The sequence below is a fragment of the Gekko japonicus genome, unplaced genomic scaffold (assembly GCF_001447785.1).
Source record: "Gekko japonicus isolate JY-2015 unplaced genomic scaffold, Gekko_japonicus_V1.1 scaffold1321, whole genome shotgun sequence".
Classification (NCBI taxonomy): Eukaryota; Metazoa; Chordata; class Lepidosauria; order Squamata; family Gekkonidae; genus Gekko; species Gekko japonicus.
This window is the reverse complement of record NW_015177053.1, coordinates 475,560-494,701: the sequence shown is the minus strand read 5'-3', so window position 1 is coordinate 494,701 and position 19,142 is coordinate 475,560. Positions and strand designations below refer to the sequence as shown.

Genomic DNA, 19,142 nt, shown 5'->3' with positions numbered 1-19,142 from the left:
GCTGTGCTGTCAGGGTGTGGCCTAATATGCTAATGTGTTTCTGCTGTTGGGTGTGGCCTATTATGCTAATGAGTTCCTGCTGGGCTTTTTCTACAAAAAGAGCCCTGGCTCATGTCTGAAAAGGACTAGATTTTGTAAAAATCTCATGTAACCCAAGAGGGTGAAGGACAATCTGTGACAAACAGGAAGTGATGCAAGGAAAGGGAATCTCAAAAGGAAGGACAGGAAATTAATTCACCCGCGCAATTGCTCCCCACTGTTTCCTTCTTCCTGACCCTAGTAAATCACTGTCCTTATTTGACCTCTGCGGAGAATTGGGGGGGGGGGATTCATTTTGAAAAAAGTTGCTAATGGGCACATGCGTAGTGGGGGTGCACCACTTTCTTTTCTGCTTTCCCTTCCCCAACTACAGGATACATCTACATGGTAAATGTTACAAAATGTGTTTGAGTTATGCTAGCCGTCCTAAAGTAAGTATAACTAGCTCTGGATTCAATCCTATCTAAACACTCTGTTATGCAGTCTATTTGAGGGGGGGGGAAGGGAAACCGTTATGGTCAGCTTACTAAGACCTCGTCAGATGCAAGTCCAGAATTGGTGATTGGAGATCACATTGCTGAGTGTGGGTGTCTACGCGGGGGAGGAACAAACGGTTGGATCAGGCCCGCTTCTTCACTCAGTTCCCCTTCTTACTACAGCTTCAGTTGTTGTACATGCAGGTCCTGTCTGTGATTTCCCCAGCATAGCCTTTTGGGGAGTCAAAGGGGATCCTTCTCTACTTTTTTTACTAGCAGGAAAGCTGGCTGCGTTCCACCCATCAGTGCATGACCAGGACTATACAGGAGTGTACCACTATTTTCAGCAGTGAAGTACAGGAGAGTAAAGCAAGGTGGCTGCCATCTCATTTGGGATGGAAACGGAGGCTAGCAGGGCTTTTCTTCCTGGGGGAACGCGCCGGGAACAGAGTTCCGGAACCTCTTTTGACAAAATTCTTTTAAAAACGTTGACAAGTCTGTGAGTTTTCAGTATACAGATGGAAAACTTCATTTCTCTCTTGAGAGTTCTGGCGAGGCCCGTAGCCAGGATTTAAGTCAAGGGGCATTTAAATTTCTTAGGGGGCACTGGTTAATTAAATTAAAGGAATACCCAGCTCCTTCCCTGCACCTGCCACCATTTGGGGGCCCAGGGCTGGATGGGAAGTCGGGGGGGCCTTGCCAGTAAGTCAGGGGGCCTAGCCCCAAGATGCCCCACTGTAGCGACGGGCCTGGTTCCGGCACCTGTTTTTTTTTTTTAAAAAAAAGCCCTGGATGCTAGCATATTATATTGTATGTGAAACAGTGGGTGCGTTCAGACGGGGCATTTGCAATGGTATAGGTGCCAGTTGGAATTGGTGTACTTACCGGCGTTCACACGACGAACATCTGCCTTCCGTCCCTAACCGTTGCAAAGAGCTTTAAAACATTGTATTCTGCCACTAGGTCCCCAAGTGGTGGTATCCTGAGTGCAATGGTTGTAATCGCTTTACCCCCCCATCTGATCGCTCTCCAACGTTGTAAAGCCACTTCCATTCGGAAGCCCGAGGCTTCCAATTTTTGCCCGCCATTTTTTTTTTACGTTGGCGATATGTGCTTGGGCGAAGCTTCGCCCCGGCGTTTGTTTAAAAAAAGAAAGAAAAGGTCCTTAGTTTAACTTTTAGAGGAGTCTGGGACCTCAGGGAGGCCACTTTGCTCTTTAAACTTTAAAGGTAAGTCCTTACCTTTAAACGTTAAATGTAAGACGGGGTGTTTTGCGCATGCATGAAGATCGCCATTCTGTGGATGGCTGCCTATGCGCATGCGCAAACTGAGTTAAAAAATAAACAAACAAACCGCCAACGCCCACTGTGTGTGAACAGGTATACAGCGATAGGGTCCGCAGACAGGAGGTAAGTGTGATCGCGTTTCAGCCGCCATAAACTGCACCGGTTCCAACCGGTACAGTTTATGCCGGCTGAAATGCCCCGTCTGAACGCACCCAGTGAGTCATTAAACCAGTGGATGGATTCCTTATAATACAGCCAAGGACAAAAAAATGGGCTTATGGCTCGAGTCATCCTCTTTTCCTTGATCCAGAACTGACACTAGCCCCAGGTCTTTCGCGAGGCAGTTCTTTGGCCAGTTCCTCCCATGCTATCAAGTATGAATCCCCCCAAACAGTGCCGTAAGAAGGCAAATTTCAAAATTAGACTTACGTACACCCCTTTGAGCCTTTCAAAGTTTTGCTTTAAAGAGTCGCCTTTTATGCAGCGCATTTTCCAAAGACAGACCTTTTGTGTCTCCCCGATGAATTTAAAAAAATGTTAAGGACTGGCTTGCTAGGAAATTCAATTATTTCTACCCGCCCCTCCGCCCAGTCCTCAGATCCAGTGGTATCCTTCACGTTGACAAAAAAAGAGCGCACTTTAGAAAATAAACTTGAATTTTTATAGGTAGGTTTGAGCTATGAGCATTTGAGTGAGAATCCCCTGCTGGAAAACTAATTTCAAGTCTAGCCAAAGGAACAGAATCAGAAGCTAGCAAGAAGCCAGAAGGCTTTCAGAGAGGCGCTGGCTCTGTCATGTCATCCCAGCCCCACAACTGTGTAAAGGATTTCCAGCAGAAGCTCCTAGTTAGTCTTGGCTGTACAAGAATGAACTCCCTTATGCTCCTTAGAACAAGCATCCATCACGCCAGAGGGAACATCGAGTGCTGCTTGGAGTCCTACAGAGACGGAGAAAAATGAGATCATTTAAGACAAAACCAAATGACTATCGGTCGTTATCATGAGCTGTTTGCTACCTAGTCCCTCCCCCTTCCCATTGTGACGTGACCTTCGGCAGGGGCTTTATGCAAAGGCTCTTGGCCGCTTGTAGCTAATGAGTTGTGGAGTGCCCTTGAGGCTTGATAGCTATCCAAACAAACTGCCAGCTAGATAACGGTGCCGTCAGCCTCTGGTCAAGTGCAAAGCTTCCTCTTTCCAAAGGAAATGAGCAGTGGGAAGCAGGCCAGATTTGACGCTCATGTGACAGAAAGGGCCTTGACACTTCAGAGCCAAATCCCAGTCTTCATCTCTATTCCTGCCCCAACCCAATTCAGGAAGGATACCTCTGGGGAATGTTGCTTCAGAATGAAAAGAATCCACATGGATTTGGCAGGTTATTAGATTCCGTGCGCAGAATTCTGCTAGCTTTCCTACTGCATTTTGCTTGATTTCTCTCTTCTCTGCACCCTCACCCATAGGGTTGCCAAGTCGTTGCAGTCGCCGCAGCGAGGGACTCCCGGGCGGCGACTGGAGCGCACGCTGCGCGCACGTCACCCGAAAGTGACATTAGGACGCCGGGCACGCTGGGGGCGGGGCCACGACCCTCGGAGGAAAAACCATAGAGATTTCCCTCCGATGGTCGTGGCCCTGCCCCCAGCGTGCTCGGCGTGCTCGGCTCAGCGTGCTCGGCGTCCTAACGTCCTAACGTCACTTCCTGACGTCACTTCCTGCAGATACCGGCACATGGGGGCGGGGTTCCCCCGGGGCCTGATCTGCCGCCGGCGGGGAATGGGCCTCTGGGGCGGGGGTTTCCCTGCCCCCCGGGGGGACTTGGCAGCCCTACTCCCCCATGGCTTTTCCCCCGCATAGGTTCCGCAGTTCCTAGCATAACCTTTCCACTGGTCAAATGGTGCCCTTCCTTTCTCTTTGGTCAGCAGAAAAGTTGGCAGAATCCCGTCCTGTATTTCTAGCTTCTAAAATCCTGTCCCTGTCCCAAAATACTAGATTCTAGAATGCAGAAATGTATAGATTCTTCGGATTTTGTACACACAAAGGCTTAAAATGTGAGCGCTTTCTAATACATAATCCCACATTTGACTTCGGATTGGGGTAATGCTCTGAGCCGACTGAACCTCTGGATATTTCTGAACACCTGGTTTGTCTCTAATTTCCCCACAGGCTTTTAAAAATAATAATAATCAGGAAAACAGCTGTATAGTTAATACACAATGGTCTCTTAGGCTGCATCATGGCAAACAAAATTTCTACAGAGACATCACTTCCCTATTGGACACTGGGGGTAATCTGCAAGTAGATTATTACACGTGACAAAGTTACACTTGTGCAGATGGCGGTGTGTACATATCCTGCAAAGTTTCTGCTGGCGGTAACTTCCTGACATACATGCATGAAGCAATTTACACAGTCATTGGATTATCAGACATGATTCATCTACTGAAAAGATTTGTGCTATTCCCTATACCTCTGTGTTGGCATTTTAAAGATCTTGCTCACAACTCATCATTTGCTGTACCTCTTAATTTGTTCAGTTTGGCTCTCCCCCCCCCCCCCCATGCCTGAAAGTCACTCCCATGGACAAGATGGAGAATTCTGTAAACACAAGGTCATGTCCTCTGTCCCCAGAGTCAATGCTGTTGGGAAGTTGTCATCCTTTTCCTGTTTCCCCACAGCATTGTGGTGCATTCATGTACCTACTGGGGTTTCCCCAACTTTTCTCCTTTCTCAAACCTGCTTTGCAGCCAGGTTTTGGGAAAGATGGTAGTAAAGCTTGGATGGTTGCCTTGTGGGTGGCAAAGTTCACTGGTTTTTTTTTAAAAAAAATCAGTAACTGAATATTTTTATATCCATAGAACGTTATAACACTAAGTGTAATGGGTTCTATGAGTTTCCAGATTTCATTTTTTTTTAAAGTAAGTGTCTAGCCCTTTCTGTTGCAGAGATATAAGAGGAAAGGTATATCTCCAAAACATTAGGCGTTGGAGAGTACTTTTTTATAAACATGACAGATGAAAATTCAGAGAACCTATTACACGTATCATTATAAAGTTGTATTGATATATAATCAATCATTGCTGATTTTTTTAAAAAAAAATGGGGAAAGCCCCAGTGGACTGGGGACAGGGATATGACTGCTTCTAGGGGACTGGGTCAAGGAAGTTGTTGAGAAACCTGCCTTTGGGAAGCTCTGTTGCTGCTGCGCTGTATTGGCAGCTGCACTAGGAATGGGGAAAACCCAGCCAGGCTTTCCCTGTGTGGAAGCTACCCGAGAGGTGAGCTGTTCATCACAAATTTGTTTCAGAATCCAGTCTCCTCTAGGAGCTTGTACGTGTCGGAAGAAAATGTGTTCCCACACACCCCCTCTGGTTCGTGTTTCCCTGAATGTAATGCCTCCTTACCCAAGGCGGAAGGTGAAAGTTTGGAAACGCTGAGCGCTGGCCAGAGACACCCCAAGCCAAGGTCTCTCTTCTTATATATTGTTTTTATTTAAAAAGGCTCAGTATTCAGAGTTTACCTGACAAGATTGAACAGCAAGACGCTGTATCAACTTGCCATACAATACACTTCTATTGCAACAAACTATAGACAGTAAACACACACAGAAAAATGAACGTGCAGACAAAGTAACCCACCCCAAAAGCATGCAAGAAACGAAGAGGCCCCTTCGGGTTGACTTCCAATCTCTCAGGAGCTTTCCTGAACTTTCAGAAGCCAACGAAATTCTGTTGGGTTTCCACCAGTATTTATACCCAATGATCAAAGGGTTTCCTTGATAATCCTATCACAGTTACCAATTTACAAGTGGAAATTGCCTACTGTAAATTGTTTTCCTGGAAGTTGAGATTGTAAATCCCTTCCTTACACCAAAAGTTCACACTCATTTACTGGGATGTTTTTTTATTGTTTTCCTGTGTTCCCACCATTTGGGGCAACACTGTCCTTTTGAAGTTATCAGAGGGCTACTTCAAAGGGGAAGGTGAGGTATGTGAAATCCTGTTGTCTCTGAGATCGCATATTGAATTAGGGTCCAGCTGCAATTGCTATTGTCTTTAAATTGTGGGTCTCATACTCATATTGATTCAAACAAACTGTCCTTTTGGTGTTATAGCTGTGATAAAAGCGGGGTTTGTGTGAAATTCTGTCCCACACATTTTATTGCCTGGAAATTGGGGTCTGTCACTGACCAGCTGCTTATTGTAAGTCTCACACCTGGGAATGGAATGTCACTGAGAGGCATGCTCTGCTTAGAGCAAACAGGGCTTCAAAAGAATCATGGTCTGGTGTAGTGGGACAGGCTCATAGCTGTTTTTCTAGCAATGACAGAGATGGGTACATGGATTTTGTAAACTCTCTTGTTCATTTTAAACTCAAACCTTTCCATATTTCTAATATTTCTAACTACATGGGTCTCCGATGAAAGAGCCCTGTAGATTTGAGACTGCACCTCTTCTTCTTCTTCTTCTTCCTCCTCCTCCTCCTCCTCCTCCTCCTCCTCTTCCTCCTTCTACTTCGTTTTCCTCTCCTCAATTTTCTCACAACAGCCCAGAAAGTATGTGACTGACCCAAGGTCACCCAGCAAGCTGCACCACACTGGCTCTCTCTATTTCTAACAATACACTTGTTCCCGCACCCTAATCCCTGTCCAGAATCTCAATGTCATCTCATCTAAGATACCTAAATCAGTAATTGCAGATACCGGCACCTTCCCCTGAAGAACTGCCGTGGTATTCCTAAGCAGAATGAGACCTTCCTGTGTGAGACATCACGTTGGGGATATTGTGCATGACAAAGTCACCCCGCCCCCTCACTCCTGGAAATCTCCCTCCCACCTCCTGAGGGCAAGAGCACAGGACCTGGCAAACCTAATGTGTACTGATGGGCTTTATTTAGATTTCCCAAAAGGGGCAAATAAAAACACCCCGGGGCCATTTCAGGTTGCAAACTGGAGTTGGGAGAAAGGTTTAAGCCCCCTCTCCCTGCATGCCACAGCTCTGGTCCTGCTTCACACCCACCCACACCTTGTGAGTTACGTTTCAGTAACTGCTGAGCACCCCAAACACAGAACTTTCAGCAGCAGTCCCTGAAAAATGGCTTCTCTGCCGTCATGGATCTTCTCCGGCAAAGTACAGCTCAGAGGTGTATTCTAGAGTCCCTTCTGAGTTCATGCAAGGCATCAGTGAGCATTGCAGGTGAAATGAACGTGCATGGTGGAATATACCATGCTCCGCAGTGCACCCGAGTAGAACCAAACAGTTCAATGTGGAAAGGTTTCCACAAGAAAGCAAGCTTGAAACCCAATGTGTGCTGCTGAGATATAGTATAAGTTAGGTTCTTATGGGTTCTTACAGATTTCCTTTCCACTGTGGCCTCATCCCTGACCTGGAGGGGAGTATTCTTTTGGGATGAGGGAGGAACCCCATCTATTTCTTTACATCTGCCCTTTTGTAAACTCTATTTACATGTGCTATGTGGAGGTGATCTCTTGGTGGAATGCAAGATGTTTGGGCGGGGGAGGAATAGGCTGTTGTCACATATGGATGAGAACATCTCTGTTCCCTCTAGGTGTTCTCTTCAGCATCGAAGTTACTTCCACCTACTTTGCGGTCCGAAACTACTGGCGCGGGTTCTTTGCAGCCACATTCAGTGCCTTTGTTTTTCGAGTTTTCGCTGTCTGGAACAAAGATGCAGGTAGGATGAGATCACTTCCCAGCTTCTGCTGCAACTATTGCCCTTCCTACACTGAGGATTCCTTTGTACAGGACTTCTGTACCTTACTGGTATTTTTCGGGTGGAGGGGTTTAAGCCGAAAATAAATTAGGTGCGACTTGGCAAGTGAACTAAGAAGGCATTTAACAAGACTGCGGTCTCTTTAAATGCCTTTGCCCCCCCTGGAGGATGGGGGCACCTTCTTTGGGGGCCCATAGAATTGGACCCCCTTGTGCAATCTTTTTAGAACTTAGGGGTTTGGGGTTTTTTTGAGGAGAGGCGCCAGTACCAAGAGTCTTCATAGGGTATAATGGAGCTGGGGGGAAATTCGTCTCGAATATTTCCTGAATTCAAATAACATACTGGTATTGGGATTCGGGAATATTGGGAAATTCTGATATTTTTCGGGTTCAATATACCTGAACCCAAAAAATACCGGGGGGGGGGGAATTTCGCACACCCATACTGAATGCCTTTGAGTGTTGTGAGCGCCACACTGCCTGAGTCTTGTTCCAGTTCCTTGTCGTGATGCTTGAACACTTGCCGGGTCAGCTCAAATCCTGTTTGCCACTAGTGATCAGGGAGCCAATTTTTCAATGGTTTGTTTACATGTTCATCAGTGGCTGTTCGGCAAGTTGCTTCAGCACTTTCCTTCCTGAAAGTGCAGCACAAGCGGCCTTTCACATGTGCATGTCCTCACACAACCCAGCTGAATTTTACTTCCCTTCTTTCTGTACAGCTGATCTCCTTGGTATGCAGATGTTCAAATAGACACTTCAATCAGTCAAACCCCTTATGAATCAATCAGAAATGCTGTGTTTATTTTATTTTATTTTTTTAAAAAAACCCCTACTGTTTGGTGTTCTTTGAAGTAGGCCTGAGACATGAATGTCTGCCCATCTGTTTGGATTGGCAACAATTTTGTATATAGACAGTTCTGAAAAGACCTGATGCAGACCTGTTTTTTTTTGGGGTTTGAATCACTCACTGCCAAACCAAACAGACCCAGCGATCAACACAGTCAAACAAGATAAATTTTATTGTTGAACACGTTCAGTGTGAAATTCACGACTTCCCTAGTGCCTTGTGGTGTAGTCCTATGCAGAGTTACTCTAGAAGCCATTTACTCTAATAGGCTTAGACTGGAGCAGTTTTCCCTCTAAGCTGAGTTAGTGTGAGCTAGCTCACAGTTTTTTAGCCTCCAACTCACACATTTTTGTCTCAGCTCAGGAAGGAGGGTTCCAGAGCAAACTAATTTATGCAGGAGCCAAATCGCCTGCTCACAACTTTCATGCCAGTAGCTCATAAAATAGAATTTTTGCTCACAAGACTCCACAGCTTAGAGGGAACATTGGACTGGAGCATATCTGTATAGAATTGCACATGTAGCCACTTATGTGGCAGTCAACAGCTTTCTTCATGAAATTTTCATTCAGGAGGTTCTTGCTATGCGAACTGAATGGGAAGCCTTCATAGGCTAGAATGTTTGTTCACATTATAAATGCCTCTATAGCAGAACAGCCTTGCTGACCCATGAGCACCATTCTGCTTTGGGCCCTCCCCATATATACCCCAGAGAGCACTACGGTCTGGGGCCCAAACATCAATTGACTATTCCGGGCCCCAAGGATGCAAGGCTCACCAGTACCAGGACCAGAGCCTTTTCTGTGGCGACTTCTTACTGGTGGAATGTGCTCCTGGAGGAGATCAGGGCCCTAAAGGTTCGCCATCACTGTGCTAGACAGTACAACCAACAAAGCCTAATAAAAAAGGGTTATGCAGATCATTGGCCCCTGCCACACGGCAGGGAAAACTCGCTCAAAGCACGGCTTCTAAAAGCCGCACCAAAGTTGAGATGCCGCGGCGGGATCCCACGGATCCCCTGAGCCACGGCGCCTTTTCTCCCCGGCACGATCAGATGCCGGGGAGAAAGCTACGGTGGGAAGGGGAGGCTGGCAAACTGCGCATGCTCACACATGCGCAGTTCGGCCAGGGGCCGGGGATGCGCCGGCGCAAGGACGCGCCGGCGATCCCACGGCCGGGCTTGGGGCACACTTCTCAGATGAACCACCAAGGTAGGTGGTTCTGTTTTGGTGCGGGGTTTTGGGTGGAAGGGGCGGATCGGGGACGCAAGCAGCACGATTCCCAGATGTTGCTGTGGGATCGTGCACGTTTGCTGTGTCCCCGTTCCGTCCCTCTACCGACCCAAAACCTTTCGTGTGACCGGGGCCAAATCTGACAAATCTGACAAAGGGAGCTTTGACTCTCAAAAGCTTATACCCTGAAAATCTTGTTGGTCTGTAAGGTTCTGCTGGACTCAAATCTATCCAATCTGGCTTTTGGCATCTGTACATCTCCATCCTCTTCTAGATGTCTCATTCTTGCCAGGATGTGATATGGCCCCTTTGATTGTTCTCTGCTGGCTGGAAGCATTGCCTAACCAAACTTTAAGTACTGGGTACTTGTGAGAGCTATTGCCTGGATGGGGGATGCTTGTAGCAATTGACTTCTGTTTCCTGTCCTTTTATTGAAAGATGAACTCTTGGGGTTAATGTGGGGATTTTGCAGTCCCAAAATTTTCCATAGTGTGATGTAGCTCAAAGTGGAGGGCATTTCTTCTTCTGCTTTCTCATCTGCATTCACTTCACCATTTTAAACTATAAAGCTGCTGTCAGCCTCTATGCATATGACATAGCCCTTATCTCTTTGAGGCAGGTAGGGCTCAGATGTCTGCTCAAAAGATCTGAGGTCTTTTGCCAGCATGAGCAGCTGAACGTCAATTATTGCAAAGCTAAGTTTTCTGTTAGACAGGTAGTGTTCAAACCAGGGCTATTTTTGGGCAGGAACGCACAGGAACGGAGTTCTGGCTGGCTTCAGAGTTGGCCACGCCCACTACAGCCAAAACCTCCGTGTGCATGGCTACAGAGGGAAGGCCTGGAGAGTGGCGGACCCCCCCCAGCGACTCCAAGGCAGGCGGGTCAGGGGGCCCTGGAAGGACCAGGGAGGCATTTAAATGCCTCCCCGTGCCTTCCCCAGCCTGTCCAAGGGCCGGCTTGCCTGGGCTTCCCGCAGCCGCGGGACGCCCATGCAAGCCAAGGGAAGGCAGTTCAAACGCCCGGGCAAGCCAAGAGAAGGCATGGGGTGTGGCCTAATATGCTAATAAGCTGTGCGATCAGGGTGTGGCCTATAATGCAAATGATTTCCTGCTCGGCTTTTTCTACAAAAAAAGCCCTGGTTCAAACCAAACTATTCTACAACTTTAATTATACAGGGATTTCTTTCTGGCAAAGGGCACATCTGTGACTCTAGATGTACAATGAGAAGTTGCCTTATATCGAATTGGACCAGTATTGTCTACTCTGTCTGGCAGTGGCTTTCCAGGGTTTCAGGTAGAGGTCTTTCACATCAGCTGCTTTCTGCTCTTTTTAACTGGAGATACCAGAGATTGAACCTCGGGCTTTCTACATGCAAAGCAGATGCTCTGTTCAACCACACCCTCTGCTCCCCCAATATTTTATAGCTCTCAGTCAGCATTAGGGGTGTGCAGAGAGAAAAAAAATCAATTTTTTTGGATTCGGGTCCATTGGATTAGAAAAATATCGGTATTTCCAGATATTCCTGAATCCAAATATCTGTGTGATATTGGGATTCAGGTAAATAATCAGGAAACCCAAATTTATTTGGCATTTAAAATGCCTTCCCTTCACTTGTGGAGTCACACCACCACAATGGCATGCCCCCATGTGTGAAGGGAATGCCTTCTCTAAGCCACAGCAGCACGACTTGGCAATATAGCTGGCCCGAATAAAAGTCAAATAATATTGGCTTTTATTCAGGCCAGCTATATGGGTAGCCGAATCAGATTGTCTAATCTGCATTCGGCCGAATAAATACCTGAAAAATACCGATAAGGTATTTTTCGGGTATTTATTCAGTTCAGTTTATACTGAACGCACACCCATAGTCAGTATAGGCTGTTTTCAGGTTTTTTCCTTGACTCAGGGCAGGAACCCTTGTGGTCCCCACAATTACGATAGGGTTTAGCAAGGTCATGTGCCACTTTATGTATGCATCTCCTATTGTACTGCTTAGGGGTATGAGGGAAAGACAAGAACCGGTCTCCTAAGATGCCTGCATAACTGCATAGAAGAGCTGAGTTGAACAGCTGTGAAAGTACTTTTTCAGGCAGAGTATAATTTTTTGCATCACTATATATTTGTCCCAACATACTCAAAAACAGTGCTATGTACCCAGTCAACACAGTTCCAAAGACTTAACATCACTTAAGTCTTTGGAGGATTTCAGACTGCCCTCTGCATACTCCCACTCTGCCCCCAGTGTCCCCAGTGCTGTTTCTGACATATTTGATTGGCAGCTACGACAGAGTCCCAGTAGACCAATGATTGTACATATGTGTCAACAAGAGGTTGGTTGAGAGCTTAACTCAGTACACCCCCTGCACTCTATACAGGAGAAGATTTCTGTTAGGGCTATTCAGGAGTATCACTAGGCTAACCGCATTTGAAAAGCTGTGTTACCTGCTGTCTCATTTGGATAAAAATGCGACTTATAAAATGGCACTTTTTGTAGCTGAGAAAACCAGTACTTATAGTATTTCACTGTTTCTTATAAAGGTGCTCTCCTAATTTAAATTTGTCATACCAAGCTTGGAGGCCTTGCCTCAGTTCTAATCTTTTAAATGTACGGCTTGGCGTTAACTGAATGTGGGATATATACACGTCACTCCAGCCAAACTTTTGGTATACATGCCTGATTGCTGTTTTGCACAGACAGATGGCTTTAAGCAAATATATTGAACCGAACTGAACTTTGGTGCTTACAGTGCTTCTATATTTCATATAAATAGCCACAAATAGAGAATTTCAAAAGCAATTTAAAGCCCATGTGTGAAAATGCTGTTAGACATTTCCTTGCCTGAAGAGAAGAGTTTAAATGACCCCTCCTTCCTCTGGTCTGGAGTTCTTTTTCCCTCTCTTTCTCAAAGATGGAGATCGGAGGCAGGAAAATAGATAACCCCCTGGAATGTGTTGTCTGAACAAACTACTTCAGAGGTGAGGTTGGGGCTCCCAAGGGCTACCCATTCAAGAAACCCAACCTTTTATCTTGGTGCATGGTTCCCAAGTGCCAAATTGTTCGTCCCCCCCACCACCACATCTTTCCTGGGTTCTGAATTTGGTCCGAAAGCTCCTGGACAGGCGTGGTAAGGGAAACTGTTAAAAACTTTAATTAATCCTTGCCAATTAATTAATTAGGGCTTTTTTGTACCCCTGACAGCACAGCTCATTAGCATATGAGGCCACACCCCTGTGTTACCAGAAGTGTACTCATCCAGCCTCACCCACCTTTTGCTTCTTATTCTGTTTACCTTGTTTGTTGTCAAAACCCAGGGCTTTTTTTGTAGCAGGAACCTTTTGCATGTTAGGCCATACACCCCTAATGTAGCCAATCCTAATGAGTTTCTGCTGTTGGGTGTGGCCTATTATGCTAATGAGTTCCTGCTGGGCGTGGCCAACTCAGGAGCCAGCCGGAACTCCGTTCCTGTGCGTTCCTGCCCAAAAATAGCCCTGTAATTAATAATAATGCCCTGAGACCCATGGGAGATCAGGTCACTTCCTTAAGGGAGTGCATCATAAAAGAAGGAATCTAGAGGCAACACCATGTTAAATTGAAAAAAAAATCCTATTTAAATTGGAAAAAAAATCTATATGTCTAATAGCAACTTGTGGTCCCCATCTACAGATATCTAAATCGGCAGATTGGGGCCACACGAACACTAAAAGATTTTCTTGCAAACTCGGGGGAGCCCCCAGGCTTGCAGAAATATCTGAAACCTTAAAAAAAATACACTGTGGAGTTTAAATTCCCCCCACCCCCAAAATCTTCAGAGTGGCAGCGGCTGGGAGCTGCTCCTGGCATGGCAGCAGCTCCCAGCAGCGGCTCCTAATTGTGATCCAGCACCGTGACTGGGCCTGGGCTCAAAGGTCTAGATCCGCACCAGGCTCAGCGATGGGGGGAGAGAGGATTCCCACCTGCAAATCTTGTGGGGCCCCTACTTGTATACATTTAATCAGCAGGGTGATGTTACATCTTAAGCATCCTATTACTAAGTTACAACTCAGCATTTATGCAAGCTCACTCCATTTAGATAGCTAGTCTAGGGGCCAAACTAGCTGTTGTGGTGTCCACGGGTCCAACCCATGGATGCCACCACCATTTTACGAGATTTAAAAATGAAACAAGTGTGGCCCTACTTAAAACATGGAATGAGGCAGGGCTATTTTGGGGCAGGAACGCACAGGAACAGAGTTCCGGCTGGCTCCTGAGTTGGCCACACCCAGCAGGAACTGATTAGCATAATAGGCCACACCCAACAGCAGAAACTCATTAGGATTGGCTACATTAGGGGTGTGTGGCCTAACATGCAAAGAAGTTCCTGCTACAAAAAAAGCCCAGGGTTTTGACAACAAAGTAAACAGAATAAGAAGCAAAAGGTGGGTGTGGTTGGATGACCACACTTCTGGTAACATGTGGGGTGTGGCCTAATATGCTAATGAGCTGTGCTGTCAGGGGTGTGGCCTAATATGCTAACGGATCTCTGCTGTTGGGTGTGGCCTATTATGCTAATAAGTTCCTGCTGGGCTTTTTCTACAAAAAAAGCCCTGGAATGAGGTGAAACTAGCTTTTTACAGTAGAACTCCAAAATGGGTGGTCCTCCTAGAAGCCCTCTCCCTGCCGAATCTGATGACAGAATCACGTGCCCTGAGCGATGAGGTTCTGCTTGATAAAAATACTGAGTTAAAATCACAGGAAATTCTACAAACACAAGGCATACAGCTTTCCTGGTGGGAAAGATTACAGTTGCAATCACGTTATATGAAGGATAAGCAGTTGGGTTTTTTCCCTACTACGTCAGAACTTGATAAAATTATATTAGGCTCCTATGACAAATTAATTCGGAAACTATATGCTGTTCTATTAGATTATAAGATGCAGGATGAGACGGTTAAGGTAACAATGATAGAATGGGAGAAAATGTTGGGCATACTATTTCGTTTGATAAATGGGAGAGGATGGAGAGGAATATGAAGTGGTTAAAGGCTATTCCACTGAAAGAGAACGTGTTCAAAATGTATCACCGCCAGTGTTCCCTCTAAGTTGAGTTAGTGTGAGCTAGCTCAGTTTTTTAGCCTCTGGCTCACACATTTTTGTCTTAGCTCAGGAAAGATGGCTCCAGAGCAAACTAATTTATGCAGTAGCCAAATCACTCACTCACAACTTTAATGGCAGTAGCTCACAAAGTAGAATTTTTGCTCACAAGACTCCACAGCTTAGAGGGAGCATTGATCACCGCTGGCATTTAACACCTGATAACCTAGCTCGCTTCTATCCTGGTATCAGCAATAAGTGCTGGAAATGTAATTCTAAGGTGGGCTCTTTTTACCATTCTTGGTGGACCTGTGAAGAAGTAAAGAAATATTGGAGAGAGGTGCATAGGATAATAGTGCAGGTACCGGGCGTCCAGATAGCTTTAGATCCGGAATTTTTTTTTGTTAAATGTAATTTGCATATGCCACACCCCCTGACATCACCGGACGTGTGTCAGAAGGTGACACCCACCGCTCAGGCTCCACTGGACTGTTTTGGATTGCTAGCTATTGGGGGCGGTGCAGATCTGTCCTCACAGAGGAGGGAGAGCTTGTACCTGAATAAAACTTGGTCTTAAAGGTGCCACTGGACTGTTTTGGGCCGGCTCTGCAACTTACCTGGCTGCTTCTTGCTCTGACTGAGGGCTGCTGGGAGCAGGGGGCGGGGCTTGTTGCATGTGCCCCTCCCCAGGTTCTTTACTGCCGGAGCTCCGCTCCTGTGCGCTCCTGCAGGAAATGACCCCTACTAGTTTAGAAATGTCTGTAAGGAGTTAGAGACATGAAGGTTTTAAGGCTGTAACGATCTGATCTTTTTTTTTGTCTGATTGTTTGTTTTTGCTTATTAGTTATTATATTGGAAAAAAATAAAAATCTGATTTTTAAAAAAACGAGACAAGGGTTGAGGCGCTCTCGTCCACCCTTAATACATCTTTTTGAGTGTCAAAATGGCAGCACCACAACCATCACCACCACCCTTGGTCATTTTGGCACTTGAAAATGGTGTTGCCATCCATGGGTCAGGCCTGTGGACACCAACACATCTAGTATGGCTATAAATTTGTTAACTGTTGGGTGTCTTGAGCGTTGACTATTGCCTCTGTTTTTACCCTGTTGGTTTTTTTCATTGAGGTGGGGAACTCTTTGCAATGAAGGCCCGGCGATGGACCTGCAAGGCCGGCGGGAGTGCAAGGAAGCCCCGCCAAGGCCCTCCCTGGCCCCAGGCAGGCAGGCAGGGGTAGGGAGAGGCAAGGAGGAAGCAACTTACCCTCCCTCTTCTCCTGCCTCCTCCTGGCTGAATGAGGGCTGGAAGCGGGGCGGCCGGAAGCAGGGGGTGGGGCTTCGTTGTGTGCCCCGCCCCCTGCACCTCACCCGGGGGAACTGCAATCCCCCGCGATCCCCCCCGAATCGACCTCTGGTCTTGAGAAGTGAGTGTCCTGAGAGTTGACTATTGCCTCTGTTTTTACCTTGTTGGTTTTCTTCATTGAGGTGGGGAACTCTTTGCAATGGTAGCGTTCACTTCTAAATAATTAAATTCTCATAAGTGGTCACCTTTTTGCAAACAGTCACTGCCTCCATTTCCTTTTATGGTGGTTGACCATTGGGCCTACTCATCTTTGCACAATCCTAAACTTCTGCAAGCTCCCTTACAAAACCTGAGATCCAATAATACTAAAAATGACCTGGTCATCGGATCCCTTGACAGGAGCAAGTGCTGCTCAGGATTTTATCTCCCATTAAGAACTATTTCTGAAGACCATCTTGTTCTGGGAGCCAAAGGCCTTTTCTGAGGAAAAAAAATCACAACATTGCAGACTATTTTTGAAGGCTGCACCCTCAGCAACTTATTTTCTAGTTTTGAACTGTTCATTAGTGACCCACATTAAGTTCCTTTTAGTTGATCTTGGTCTGTTCTCTGGGACATCAGGACTTCTTGTGCCTCGGTTTGTCATGTCTCCTATAGTGGGAGGCCTCCTACTGGTAAGCTCCATTGCCTGGAAGGGAATAAAAAAGATTCACTATGTCACTTCCAGGTACAACCTAGAAGTGACAAAGGGTAGCTCTAGGAATTTAGGAAACTCTATGGTAAAACCATACTTTTCAGTGATTCCTAGAGCTACCCTTTGTTATTTCCAGATACAACCTGGATGTCACACCCATTCCCCAGCCTTCCTGTCAGTTTCCAGGCTCAGTCTGGCAACCCTACTTGTGACCCTTTCAGCCTCCTAATGCAAAGCTGCAAGCCAACCATATATTAAAACATGCATACATTTGATTTGATTATCAGTGTAATTTCATTTGTAAACTAAATTAATCTTACTTATAAGAGGATTATATCACCCTGTCCTCCTTTTCTGTGGAAGGCAGAAAGTAGCATTCTAATAAGCATTAAATAAAATAGCATTGATATATTTATATCCTGCCTTTCTCCAAAGACTCTAGGTGGCTAACAAAGTGCCCACATGGCCGGAAAATACAACAAAAGTATAGAAAACAGAGATCACTAACATCACTGTAGATGCAACTGGCCAGTAAGAAATTGTTCCATTGATTATGCACCATTAAAAAACTCAGCAAAGACTTTGCACACCTTCCTAAAAATATGCCATGAAGATGGCCTCCGAACCTCTTCTGGAAGGCCGTTCCAAGGAGTCGGTCCCATGACGAATACTGAGCAGAGAAGACAGGAAGAAGAAGAAGAAGAAGAAGAAATTGGATTTATACCCCGCCCTTCACTTGGAGTCTCAGAGCGACTTACAAACCCCTTCCCCTCCCCACAACAGACACCCTGTGAGGTGGGTGGGGCTGAGAAAACTCTGGCACAAACTGCTCTTTTTCAAGGACAGCTGTGCCAGAGCTTGTGACTGACCCAAGGTCACATCAGCAGGTGCAAGTGGAGGAGTGGGGAATCAAACCCAGTTCTCCCAGATTAGAGTCCGCGCACTTAACCACTACACCAAACTTGAGTACTTGAAGGAACAACTCAGTGAGAAGATCCGATAACTTAAAAGCTGTCCAGAGGCATGCAGTTCATACACAGGTTAATAGATGCGGTTCTTCGCCTGGGATGCAGACCTAGATTCACATCTTGTGTTACATTCACACACACCAACTAGTCAAGTACTAGGTCAGCAAGTCTTTTTTTTTTTTTGTCCAAGCAAGTTGTCTTACTTATCATACAGAACTTACTTTGGTCAGAGCTTGCTCCAGGACTGAAAACATCTGTCTTCTTCCTTACTCCATCTGCCCCTAACTTCCTCAGTGCAATTAGGAAGGCATCATCATCTTTGTACCAGATTGCATGCCTTGCACATATACATGGAGGGATTTTGAGATAATTTAGTTCTGTACACTTCTGGGTGACGTAGAAATTCAAATGAAAGCAACAGCTAAGTGATGAGGAGTATCTGAAGCAATATGAGGGCCCCCATTTTGGTTTAAAATTTCTCATGGTCTCACAAGCCATCTCCTCTTCATTGTCCAGCACCCTCCACACATCAGACAACCTATTTGCTTTGGAAATGGAGGGGAAAGGGAGTAGCTGCCACCCACTCTTTTCTTCTCCCTTCTGCCCTGCTTGCTGTTTGTCTGGATGGGCACAAAGCGTGTCCATTTTGGCTGCCTCCCAACCCCTTTCAAAGTGTGTATGGCAAGCCACACCTCTCTCATGGAGGCATCTGTGATCTGCCCACATATGCCAGGGCACTTCAGAGAGGCTGAAGGCCATGGCAGATACCATGTCTGCCATCCCAGGATTTCCACCCGACTTCTGCGTCTGTCTACCACCAGCTGTCCAGAGCCTACTGCCAGTTGGTTCGAAGGTGGTGCCTCTAGTTTGAACTCTGAAGTGGCAGGGTTGAGTATTTGAAGGGGCCCTGGCTCCTGGTTGATCTTGTCCCCAGTGAGGTTATGGATGGAGGCCCTCTGTTCCTTTATGTAGGACAGTACTCATTGGCACATGTTTTGTTCCTTCAGCTCTGCTAGGCTGGAGTCTGAGTCTGGGTCTCGGAGCCCATCCTCTAGGACCTTGGTCTGAGCAGTTATTTCCGCCGCCTCAGTTTCCTTTTGAAGCATTTCTCACATTGCCTCCCATTCATCCCTTTCCGCCCATAGCTTGGCAGCCTCTCTCTGACTTCTCATATAATTCTGCCTTCATAGTGGACAAATATTCATACAACTTGGGGGTCAGAGTCTATTTGACATAAGAACATAAGAGATGCCAATGTTGGATCAGGCCAAAGGCCCATCCAGTCCAACACTCTGTGTCACACAGTAGCCAGAAATACCAGGTGCCATCAGGAGGTCCACCAGTGGGGCCAGGACATTAGAAGCCCTCCCACTGTTGACCCCCCCCCCCAAGCACCAAGATGAGAGAGTATCACTTGCCCCAGAGTCCCTATTTATACCTTGTGGCTAATAGCCACTGATGGACCTCTGCTCCATATGCTTATCTAATTCCCTTTTGAAGCCATCCAT

General features: G+C 46.3%; 1 protein-coding gene across 1 annotated transcript in view; it reads left to right on the top strand.

The window, feature by feature from the left end:
• Nucleotides 1-19,142, top strand: part of CLCN1 (chloride channel, voltage-sensitive 1) — an 82,224-nt gene that overhangs the window by 24,923 nt on the left and 38,159 nt on the right. Inside the window, exon 8 of the mRNA XM_015428122.1 lies at nt 7,360-7,485. Coding sequence (XP_015283608.1) covers nt 7,360-7,485 — 126 coding nt within the window. The remainder of the gene's footprint in view (nt 1-7,359; nt 7,486-19,142) is intronic.